Here is a 12,152-nt window from a genome sequence, read left to right as displayed (position 1 = left end):
CCATCTGTGACCATAATCCTAGTCAACATTAGATTTGTAAACAACTTTAGCGAGTGGTGTTTCTCTGAAGGTTTATTCTAAAAATCCTCAATGCTGGCAGCAGAAGAGTGACTGTCCGTTTAAGTTAACAAATTGCCATGGCAACAAATCCCACTCAAACGTGATAAATATTAATGTTTTTGCTTGTTCTTTAACAAAAGGTATGAGTCTTTTTTCTCTCAACAGGACACATATCACCTGCTGAGTATAATGCCTTCTACAAAGAGCTCCAATCAGTGGACTTTATCAGAGTTACTCGGCCAGCGGAGGCTGTGTCTGCTGGGAGCTCTGCTGGCATGGCTTGTCCTCTTCCATCTCCTGGTGAATGTCTGGCTCCTCTGCGTCTTCACCAGTCTCTTGGTGGTTCTGGGGGGTTGGCTCGGGTCCCGTGCCATCCTGGATGCAAACAGCCTCCTCCACTTGGAACACTTTTTGCCCCTTGGCGACATCAGCCCACCTATGTATTCAGCTGAACACGAGTGGAGGTTGAACCATGAGATTAACAGTGCCGTCCACAAAGCAATGCGGGACTTTGTGTCCTCGTGGTATCGTACCCTGCTGCCTGAGGTGGAGGGGGAGTTTGAACGTGCCGTGCATAATACCATGCTGGAGTCAGTGATGGAGCTGAAGGAGCGTGCGCGATGCATGGGCAGAAAAGCACTGGTTCAGCGTCTGCTAGAGCTGTATGGCTGTCACCTGCAGAGCTACATGACGGCAAGACAGATACAGTCGACACAAAAGGAAAGCATGAGCCTTTGGCAGCTCTACAGTGAAGTGGATACCCCTCACCCGGCTGTAAGCAGTGCAGCCACTGAGCTCAGCTACTCAAGAGCCATGGTTAACCTCGTCTTACATGTGCTTGTTCCATACCCACAGTTGGAAACTAGGACTGGAGGCTACATGGTGACAGAACTCATCACCTGCAATGTGCTGCTGCCGCTCATAAACAGAGTATCCGATCCGGACTGGCTCAACCAGACCATTGTAGATATAATCACCAAGTCCAAAGAACCTCAGGAAATCAATGTTGATGTGGTCCCAGTAGCTGGACTATACAGATGTCAGATCTCAAAGGAGTCTTGGGCCACGTGCCTCTCACTGTCTTCTTCAGATACAGCCGGCCTGAGCAGCCGGAGCACCTCAGACCCTGAGGATCTACGGAGCCAGAGTACGATGAGCGAGAGGGATTCCTCACAGAGCAGCACAGTTAGCCTGGCATCCTACGGGAAAGTGGAAAATTGCCACGCAGGTTTGCTCACGCCATGCAAAGTGAGCTGCTGTTCGCTCTCGTCAGGCCATTTCTCCCGCTCACCAGAGTCCAAAGGGGTTTCATTGGACTCCCTCATTCAATCAGACTCCGACGACGACCTGAAAGGAGGCTTCTGTGACTGCGGCCCTCCAACAAACTTCTGCAACGTGATCAATTTGAAGGATGACGAGGCCTTCGGATGCTTTGGTCCTCTGAAAAATCTTGGGCCCAAGGTAGTGGTGCCCGAGGACTCCCAGTGGCCAGCTGGTATAGCTCAGGAGAAATCCCCAACTCCTCCAAGACGACTTTGTCTAAGCCCATGCAACTGTGATACCCCCAACAACCAAGCTGCTGCTGCAGTGAACATCCAGAATGTGCAAATTGCTGGTACTGTCGCTGCGAAAGAGCAGCGTGGCGCAGGCACACATCCCTATACTCTCTACACTGTAAAGGTCACTCCACCTCCTACTTCCTTTTATCCATTTTGGCTTTATTTCACCTTTTTATGTTTGACCGATATTTGAATATGCATTTCTCATTATCAGACATAACCCTCTACTGTGTTCTACAGTTTGAGACGCCGGTGGTTGAAGCTGAACACAGTGCCAATCTGCAAACTTCGCCCTGTCACACTGTCAACCGGAGATACAGCGAGTTCCTCAACTTGCAAGCCCGTTTAGAAGATAATCCTGAAGTCAGGAAATTAATCAAAAGTAAGAAATTATCAACTGCTTAGATACTGAAGTTTAGAATACCAAAGCAGATACATCAATGCAGGTTAAATGTTATGGATTTCAGATGTCAAAGGCCCAAAGAAGACGTTCCCTGACCTACCATTTGGCAATGCAGACACCGAGAAGGTTGAGGCCCGTAAAGGCCAACTGGATACGTTTCTCAGAGTATGTATCAGGAACATGACTCCAGTAATAATTTTATTTCTGTGGTTTTGTAATTTCATATGATTTGATTTGATTTGATTTGATTTGATTAACTGATTATTTTTCTAGCAACTAAGCAGCATTCCTGAGACATCCAACAATGAGGATATGCAGGAGTTTTTGGCTGTCAACTCAGATGGTTGCACATATTTTGGAAGAAAGCCCTTTGTCAAGTCAAGGATTGATAAGGTTAGAAAGAATCAACATGATGTAGATGTATTAAAAACAGAGTCATTTTGAGAAATATCGTTTTGATGTGATCGGTTAGCATTTCGTACAGATGAGTAAAGGAATGAAAGAGAGATCAACACAATAACAATATAATAACATCTTAAAGGAATAGTATGGGCAGGACTCTTATTCTCTTTCTTGCCGATAGTTAGACGAGAATATTAATACCTCTGTAATGTCATACAGTATGATAAATACGTCACTGACAGCAGCTGGTTAGGTTAAATTAGCCTAAAGACTGAAAACAAAAGGAACTGTTTGGCTAGCTCTGCCCAAAGGAAACTATAGTATGTTTTTTCCTAATGTCTTCTCTAATTTGATTTGCCATTGAAGATGATGGAAAATGCTCTTGACACCTTGAAGACAGCGTTCCCTCATCCTGAGTCCCTTAGTCCAATGGAGGACCTCGAAGGAGATGCTGATGGAAAAACAATGGACAACAGAAAATACAGGTGAGAGCTTGTTATTAGTCCAACGCTGTTGTTCCCTGAACTTTTGCCATGGGCCCCTTAATCACTTGTGGGCATTTGCCTACGAGTTGTGACTCGTTCAGGGCAGGACTTTTGCAGGGCTTGATCATTTCTTAATAAAAAACATTTAGTTCAGAAAAATCCATAGATTTGTTTAAATGATTCAGCTAGAAATATCTTGTTTCTGTTGTATTCTCTTGTTTTTTTTATTGTAACTCTGCATTTTTTGATTTTGTGTTTCAAGCACCAGGAGGCTTATGTTCCCAAGCAAAATTTCCCCAGCTCTCAATATACCTGACCAGCATCCTAAAGTGACATACTGCTTCAGTGAGGGCAGTGCTGTAAGTCACCATACTGCATTTCCCATGTGTGTGTGTGTGTGTGTGTGTGTGTGTGTGTGTGTGTGTGTGTGTGTGTGTGTGTGTTGTGTGTGTGTGTGTGTGTGTGTGTGTGTGTGTGTGTGTGTGTGTGTGTGTGTGTGTGTGTGTTTGTGTGTTTGTGTGTGTGTGTGTGTGTGTGTGGTGTGTGGTGTGTGTGTGTGTGTGTGTGTGTGTGTGTGTAGCTGACATGTTTGCTTTGCTCATTTTGGCGCTTTAGGTCCTCAATGGCATGTCTATGGCTGGTCTGGAGAGCTTCGTCCAAGGGCAGGAAAGTCTTTTATGTTGGCCCAATGGGAAAGAGACAGACAGGCAGAGCTGTGAGGAGCCTGGCAAAGACACAAAGGCCTCAGTGAAAACTCATGGGACAGGTTGACATTTACCAAACTGTCTTGTCTTTGTTAGTTCCAGCCATACTGTCAACATGCAATATGGCAGAATCACCACATGGGCGCAGCAATACTCCATTGTTAGTTTAGAAATATGCAGATTATTCCTACTTTCCCCCTTGCATAGACGTGTTATATGGATAATGTATCATATGTGTTTTATTAAGGTGTCCCACTGTAATTGTTTATGTTGTGTGTGTGTGTGTGTGTGTGTGTGTGTGTGTGTGTGTGTGTGTGTGTGTGTGTGTGTGTGTGTGTTTGTTTGTTGCTGTGAACTGCAGACACGGCTGTAGCAGATGTTGCTTTGAACATTTTGTGTCTGCTGATGAAGGACCAGTGGAGTTGGCTGTGCACTGAGAACATACAAAAGACCATCAGACTGCTCTTTGGGACTTTCATTGAGCGGTAGGAGCTTGTCTCAGCTTCTGTGTAGCTTTCACCTATCAAGTATTTCCTACTTTACATACACCTGTAACATGTAAATAACCTCAAGAATGTTTTGTTAAAAATGTTTAATCCCATATTTGTTAGTGTGATCGTTATGGTCAAAACAGTAACACGATAGGTTCAGTTCATACTACTTACATATACAGTGTACAGTGATGGTGACACCGAGGCACTGCATTATTTTTATTTTCCCTATACAGCTAAACATCCAGTGCTGGGTCCTTTTTCTAGTCAAAGGGATGTCTTTATTAGGTACTAAGGGGTTTGTGGCGCATGGGAGCTGCATGACATTCTCTCAAATTGCCTTTCAAAATATTATTTTGTCTCTAAATGCAATGTTTATGCCTTACTGGCAATCTAGGATTACCTCAGGGCTTGCTTTTACCACAACGTCTGTGGGAACTGTGCTTGTCTTATCTCTAGGGTTCTACTGTCACTAACCGATTATACTTGCCTCCATTTTTGGACTTGACATAAGCCTCTGGGAGTTTAACAGTTCACTAAGCATGTCATTACACATTGTTCATGATCCTGCAATCGTTTATAGTGGTTTGTGTGTATTTAGTGAATGTATATGTTTATATATGTGTGTGTACTGTTTATAGTGAATGTTTGGTTGTGTTAATTCCCGTCAAAAGAGCACACTTGTTGCATAGACGATCACTGACCACTGTTGCATTGCTCTTCTCATTCTGTTCCAGATGGTTGGATGTGGGAGTTGCCCACCTTACCAGTGCCCCCTGCTGGGTGATTTACCTTCAAGTTATGCAGGAAGCTGTGTGGCCAGGTGGCATGCTGCCTGCTCAACCACGACCAGAGCGCAGTGCCGCAGAAAGAGAGGAAACCAAGGAGCAATGTCTGGACTGTCTTATGCAACTACTCCCAGGTATGTAGCAGCTGTTGGATTTAGACTATTGCTGTTCGGATGCCATTGAAAAGCAGGCTCATGGATCTACAGTATGTTGTCTCATTGTTTCTGCCTGAGCAGAGCTCATCACTGACATGCTGGGAAGTGAGAAGTACAGACTGAGCTTGGAGACTGCGATGGAGTCTTTACAGGACCATCAGATAAACAAGTGAGTAAACAATCAAACTTTCCAGTTAACGCCTGATTCTGATTCTGCTATTATAACTTTGACGGCTATACGTTTAGGAGCTCAGACACTGTATATTCTGCTTCAAACTGTTTTCTATTGCCTATTATACTCTTTTTACATAGATTTGCAGTGAGAATTCCATTGGGCTGAATGGTATGATTTTGGAAAAATGGTTGCACTTGTGTTTTTAATTGCTTGTTGTCGGATAACGCCATAGAGAGTAATTCTGCAGGATGTGATTAATTTTCACATTTCATATTATTATACATATGTATTCAGCATCTGTATTCATTACAGAGCTGATGTCAGTCCTGTCATTGCGGTGAGCGCCTCTTGTGTGATTGTGTGCAGGCATCTGATCTACTGCCTCTGTGACCTGCTGCTGGAGTTTCTGATCCCAGAGTCGGGTGACGAGGCCTTCCACCACTCTGTGCTGCAGAACCTGGCCAAAAGACACTGAGAGGGACAATACTCACATATGGTCGGCACATGGAAACGCTCACAGTTTTACGCCATTAACGGGATTAATGTGCAGCAAATGTGTATGAGGGTTGCGACCTATTCATAATGTCCTGAAGTCATCACCTGATCAGTCAATGGTGCGTATCAGAATCATCTGGCTTCACCTGGCTTCAGGATTTTATAAAGGAACTCCCCTCACAAACTGACTGTGAGGTAAAGACGAAAAATATGCATACCCTTCTCAAATACCCAAAAGGGTTGCATCAGAAGGAAACAGTCCTAGTATCAGCATCAGCACGCAAGTTAATTGAAAGGGTCATACTGTCTGGCCAACGTATCAACGGTAATCAAATATCATACTTATGTGCAATTGGCTCATGGGATCTACTTGTGCAAATGATGTGAACATGTATTAATAAATAGGCAACTAGCTCATGAATACCTACAGCCAAAACAGGTGGTCTGTAACCATTTATCGTTTTAAATGGTGCATGTATTCATTCATTTAGAGCTGGTCTCAAATGTTGCACTGGCTTTCCATAGATCCTGGTGAACATTACTGTATATATTTTTGTATGTATATAAATCTGACTTTTTTAAAATTATATCTCAAAATGATCTATCGCCTTGTTGAACTTTTTTCATGTAAGAAGAACTCTAAAATATATTCAGACATCTGTTTTAAGATTGTATGCTATGTAATGCTTTCCCTTTTCCTGTATTTCCCTTCATCTGAAGATTGACCGATACACTTTTCAATTCAATTAGTGCCTTCAGCTGAGCACTGCGACAGCTATCAGTGAAAGCAGCTGTGCACAGGAGGGGCTTAAGTTATTTATGGTTTAGTTCCTGGCCAGTTCCAAAGAAAGATCCCGACGAAGGTCTGTAGGAAAAAGTTAAGGTTGAGGTATTGATTCACAGACTTATGTCCTGAATCGATACATATTTCAAATGTGAGAAGAGGTGTGAAACAGAACAATCTGACCACCATCACAAAAAATTGTTATATTGTAAAGTAAAGAAGTACCTACTCCAAGTTTAGGGTGTTTTATAAAGCCTCATCTTACTTTAGGTTGAAGCTGAATCTCGTTAATTGTTTTACCTTCTCTGAAAATACAGTTTTGGTTATAACTTTAAAGTTTTAAATGAAGGAAACTTTACATGTTGCCGGGTCTAAACAGATGTGCAATCACCTATGATATGTGGCTTCAATAGAGCTACAGTAATGTAAGGCCGCCTATAAGTATAGTTCACTTTGTCGAGCAACCAAGAAGGTTGTGTTTACACATGGCTGCTCAGGTGTCCTCTTTTATTGTTATAGTACGTTTTCATTGGTTATTCCTGTGGCATGAGTTTTCTGTACATAACCATATCTCATTTGAACACATGTGTATTTGGGTTTCATAGTAAAATCTTGCAAAGTGTAGCTTTAAAGTTAATCTTAAGAATTGAATAGGAGAAATAGGAGTTGCATTGGAATTGGCGGTGACGTTTTTCCACAACAATGGACATCCCATGATGTCATGACTGAAATATTTGGGCTTGCTTCTACCTGACCATCTATGGAAACCATCTGTAAATTAATAAATTACAGACCTTAATATTAAGAGCACCATATGTGTGAAAGGAGTTAAGGAAGTGAGCGCAGGCACTGTTTATAGTCTTCCCATGATCCTGTTTGATCCTGACCAGCCTTTGAAAAGTATCACTGCCTCACATACAGTCTCTTTGATGAGGCTATAATGGCCTGCAATATTAACGCCTTTCTGCGTGACCAAAAACCACAGTAGAATATGTTCCTTTGATATTTCACTTTAGTGGCAACTTAAGACAAATTAGGAAAAGTCAGCAGCATTTACAAAGTGTTTCCATACGGCAACATTACAATTTATGATGGAAAATATTTTCATTCACAAATTGTGCAGCCAATTTTTCCATTGGAAAGTTTGCTGATATGTATTTCAGCAATTCCAATAAGCAAAATCAAAACTACGAAAGTGTGATTATTGTCCGAAAAGAGCAATACTGCTGGCATTTATCATCAAACGTATGGACATTTGGCATCAACTCCTGCATCAGAAAAGAGCTGAAATTACCTTATAAAAACGTACACTCTTGGTACTGTGTCAAAACAATTTATTTTCTACTATCTACCTATCACTTAACTCCAGTTAAAGATACACCTGTAATGATCTGTTAAGTGCAAACATGTTTCCTTTCAATTTATTGATTTTCCAGTTACATTCGTTTAGTTTCTGGCTGATTCCACACAACAATGCATATGGGCAACATACACTAAAATGCAATATGTGTGCTAGTACAAATACAAATTGTGCTGTCATTGTGAAACCTTAAGATGAAACTACAGTATGTCTTAAAGGTGAAGTTGTATAAGAGGGGTTGGATGCAATAACAGAAAAACCTGACAACACCTGATGCTGAAGTTCACATATAGGAACTCAATGTGTAAATCTCCCTCTCCTTTGTCTCCACATGCATTTCAGAAGGACTTCTTACATCTTCAATCTCAGATCTTAGGAACATTTAACCCAACTCACTTCCTTTCTCATGATATCATGGGCTGATACTGGCGAGCTCCCACCTTCTGTCTCATGCTTTGGGATTTCACTGGCAGAGGAGAACAAAACGCTCAAGCTGCATTGACGGTGGCCTCCATACGTCTCCAGGCAGCTGTATTTTTCAGCACAAATCTCTGGATGGGACAAACAGCTGTGAAATTTCACACTGCAAATATGACTTGACTGACGTGTGTGGACTGCAACAAACTCAGATTTATCGGCTATTAATTATGTTTGTATATTTTCTTCCAGCACTTGTTGTAACTATTTGGTTTCAATTTTACACGTAGCGTACACCAAACGTGTTAAAACTTGGGTGGAGGATTTGGGGAGAAAATGGCAGTTGGGATAAAGATTTGAACCCAAATACCTCAACCGCTCCACTTGTTCTCTTTGGTCCCTCCCCTATGGTCCCTCCCTGACACGCTCTACACCAACAAAGTCGTGCCAAAGTGAATGGACAGTCCCAACAGCCAATACGAACAGAGAATCGGAGCCTCGCTCTGATTGGTCAAAGTGTACAGCTCATGTTAACTTTGACCGATCAGAAATCACACACCCCAGCTTTAAGAGGCGTATACAATCAGCAATTTTTCCATAGGGAACCATTGGTTTAGGCGCGTAGATGCGTTACATGCGCTAAAGGAACACGTTTGGTGCGTATATACGCACCTACGCGCGGAGTTCAAAGCATTGAACTTTTTACGCTACTGCGCATGACGCTTAGCCACGTTCGCCAATCAGCTTGGAGAATGACCCGACGTCACGGACATCTGCACGGTCGGAGAACAGTGTAGGCTACACATAGGATGAGAAACACTGAGGAGGAAAATGTAGCTTTTTGCGGGCGGCCGTTGCTGTATGACAGCCGCTCGGGAATAGAAGACGTGGGGAAAGTGAACCAGGAGAATTAACTTCCTGGTTAATTCAGTGAATATGTGCGGCTGTGCTTTAGCCGATAAACCAAGTTGGATAGCATTAGTAGTTGTGTGCTGCTAGCGCTCAATATTATGAACCCAAACATGACGGCTATGTCCGGGGAACTTTCACGACAAGTACAGCGAAGCACCAGTGTTTATATCTACGCCAGCCACGGTCCCCTGTCACAGCCAGGTAGGGTAATGTTGGCTAATTGCCTTTATTTTGTACCGACGTGCACACAATGCAAGTAAATGTGTTTATGTTGCTGCCTTGCTGTTTGTGTGCATTTACGACCGGCGTGCATATGCAATGCTGTTTAAATGCTAGGCTATTTGTGCTGTTCAGTTGCTGTTTAATTGTCTTTTGGCACAGTTGTTGGCCGTGTTGTTGTTGTTTTTGTCCGGACATGCACACTGTTGTGTCGGGTCGGGTCTGATCGCAGCCATGGTTGATTAGGGGAAATAAATGATCTGGAGGGAGACTAGGCGCGTTACGTGTAGAACCATTTTTGACACACGCCCGTAACCGTTAGATGTGGGTGCACTTTAAAACATTCACTTCATCCAAATTACCGTAGATATTTTGAACCTCTGACAAGTCATCAAAAGACCTCATTGATCTTTGGTTCAGTTGGCTAGACTATCAGGAATCGGCCTGTGATGGACACTTCTCTGCAGTTCTCTCTTATCTTATGTTGTATTCATGGTAAATAATGTTTATAGTATATTATATTCATATTTATGGTATATTTATAATATTGTGTCATCTTATGTTGGATTGTATTATGTTATATTGTATCTTATTATATTATATTATGTTCTGTTATGTTATGCTATGTTGTGTAAGCGTAGAAAATGATATATTTTAGAGGTTAAAATATGAATATATATATTATATTTTTAGTGTATTATATTTATAGTATTATATTATATTATATTGAATTATGTCATATTATATCTTGTTGTATTGTATTATATTATATTGTGTATTTGCAGAGAGATATATATTTGTAAACGTTAAAAAAAAAAATATATATATATAGTATATATACAGTATATGTATTTTTCTTTTATATATATAATTAATAATGGTAAATGAAGGTGTTAATAATGAACTTACTATTATTGTAAAAAGGGTCGGCATAATAAGCCTCGGCTTCAGCCTAGACCTTTTCGGCCATTATTTTTTTTTTATTTTTTTATTTTTTATTTTTTATTGATCGCATGTGATGTGCTTTGATGGACCGAAATAAATATTTTTACTTACTACTACTACTCTGCAGTTTCTGAATGAACATTTCTCCTCTTTATCCACGCCAGAGAAGCTCCAATTATACTTAATGTAAACTTCAGTTTGTCATAAGACACTCACCAACAAGTGATTGAACTTACAATCTAAGTCAGCTATTCAGGTTCTGCTTAATAGCATGATTGCAGATGTTTATTTGACATATTTAATTAATTAAATTAATCTGCTGCCTGCGTCCAGGCCATCTTGCTCTGTTCTATAGGAGATTTGGTTGACTTATTAGCAAAAACCTTTTGAAGTAGATTTCCTGCCTGTTGTGGTCTGGAAGAAGCTCACAGTGTCCCACATCACTGGAGATGATATATAGACAGACATGTACCATTAATAATAATAATAATAATATGATGATGATGATGATAAAGTGGACTCCTGACTCATCATTGGGACCAAGCACCAGATGTCCTGAACATGTGTGCAATATTTGGGATGGCCGCCAGAGGTGACACTTTACTCACTGACCTCAGTGAATCCCACCTTTAAACTAAACAAGTCCAACTAAAGGGGAGCTGCAGCTGCAGTGCCGTGCAGTGAGTATGTTTAATGTGGGGGAATTCCATCTTTTAAAAAGAAGAATGTACATACTACCAGATGTAGCCATTACTCAGAGCAGAGGAGTGTCACCAGCTGAGGTTAACAAGTGTGTATATATCTGAATTTTGAGGTAATCCCCTGTTCTTTTCCACCTCGTAGCAGTTGTTATCGTATCATAATTTGAAACAGCTTATGCTTTTCAGATCTTTGGAGTTTTCATTTGAAATGACATCCAACAACAATGTCGAAGTATGACAGTAGTATGACAGATAAATGTACATACATCTCCTGGTGCAGGCGTGTCTAGCTGCTGATTCTAGCATGTGACCTTTAGATGAAGTGCGTCTGGTTCCTGTTAGCAGTGTGTCCTCTACTGCACAGTACATATGTGCTTTTAGGAACTCTGACACCCCGCCTCATTGTCCTGCTTCCATCAACTTAGACAAAGTTCAGATGACCCAAGTTTTCTGGAAAACAACAACAGATTGCAATGGCAGTATGACTCTCCAATTGCAATCCTCCCTCCTATGCTACACCCCTGACCTATTTCACCATTCCATTTCGCCATTTCTCCATGGACTTCCACTCTAATGCCAATGACACCCAGATTTACCTCGGCACCAAATCCCCCCACAACCCCCCCTCTCCCACATCGAATCCTGCCTGTCTGCACTTTCACTCTGAATGCAAAATAACTTCCTCAAACTCAATAGCAACAAAACTGAACTCGTCCCCATCGGCTCTAAATCCACCCTCAGCAAACTCACAAACCCCCACACACTCACTATCGACGGCACCACGGTCTCTCCCTCCCCCCAGGCCCGCAATGGCGTAATTTTTGATCCGACCCTCTCCCTTGAACCCCGCATCCGCCACACCGTCAAAACCGCCTTCTATCACCTCCGTAATAGTGCTCTGAGTCCCTCACCATCTTCCAATCCCACCTCAAGACCCATCTCTTCTCCTCTGCCTACCCCTACCAACCCAAGCCCCATCAACTTTACATTTTCCTTTTGTTTGTTTATTGTTGTGCTCCTATGTAAAGCGCTTTCAGTGCGAGAAAAGTGCTATATAAATTAAATATATTATCATTATTATTATAATGACTGACTGG

At 41.7% G+C, this 12,152-nt stretch overlaps 1 protein-coding gene across 1 annotated transcript; it reads left to right on the top strand.

The window, feature by feature from the left end:
- The first annotated feature begins 240 nt into the window (after positions 1-240).
- Positions 241-6,241, top strand: snx19a (sorting nexin 19a). The gene is made up of 11 exons (XM_080040497.1): positions 241-1,740; positions 1,860-2,001; positions 2,087-2,187; positions 2,296-2,415; positions 2,791-2,909; positions 3,178-3,268; positions 3,525-3,675; positions 3,975-4,098; positions 4,842-5,026; positions 5,129-5,216; positions 5,589-6,241. The coding sequence occupies exons 1-11, from the start codon at positions 250-252 to the stop codon at positions 5,695-5,697; spliced, it is 2,721 nt and encodes a 906-aa protein (XP_079896623.1). The 5' UTR covers positions 241-249; the 3' UTR covers positions 5,698-6,241.
- Positions 6,242-12,152: the final 5,911 nt, after the last annotated feature.

Source organism: Ammodytes marinus (genome assembly GCF_949987685.1).
Source record: "Ammodytes marinus genome assembly, chromosome: 14".
In the NCBI taxonomy this organism is placed as follows: Eukaryota; Metazoa; Chordata; class Actinopteri; order Uranoscopiformes; family Ammodytidae; genus Ammodytes; species Ammodytes marinus.
The sequence above is the reverse complement of the archived record's forward strand: the minus strand, read 5'-3'. Positions and strand labels throughout refer to the sequence as shown.

What these genes read in the sequence shown, in the direction of transcription:
- snx19a (XM_080040497.1), top strand. Translation starts at nt 250, where the DNA reads ATGCCTTCTACAAAGAGCTCCAATCAGTGGACTTTATCAGAGTTACTC. An exon ending in AGTCAGGAAATTAATCAAAA is followed by an intron (nt 2,002 to 2,086) that starts GTAAGAAATTAT and finishes TATGGATTTCAG; the next exon opens with ATGTCAAAGGCCCAAAGAAG. An exon ending in CAGGACCATCAGATAAACAA is followed by an intron (nt 5,217 to 5,588) that starts GTGAGTAAACAA and finishes GATTGTGTGCAG; the next exon opens with GCATCTGATCTACTGCCTCT.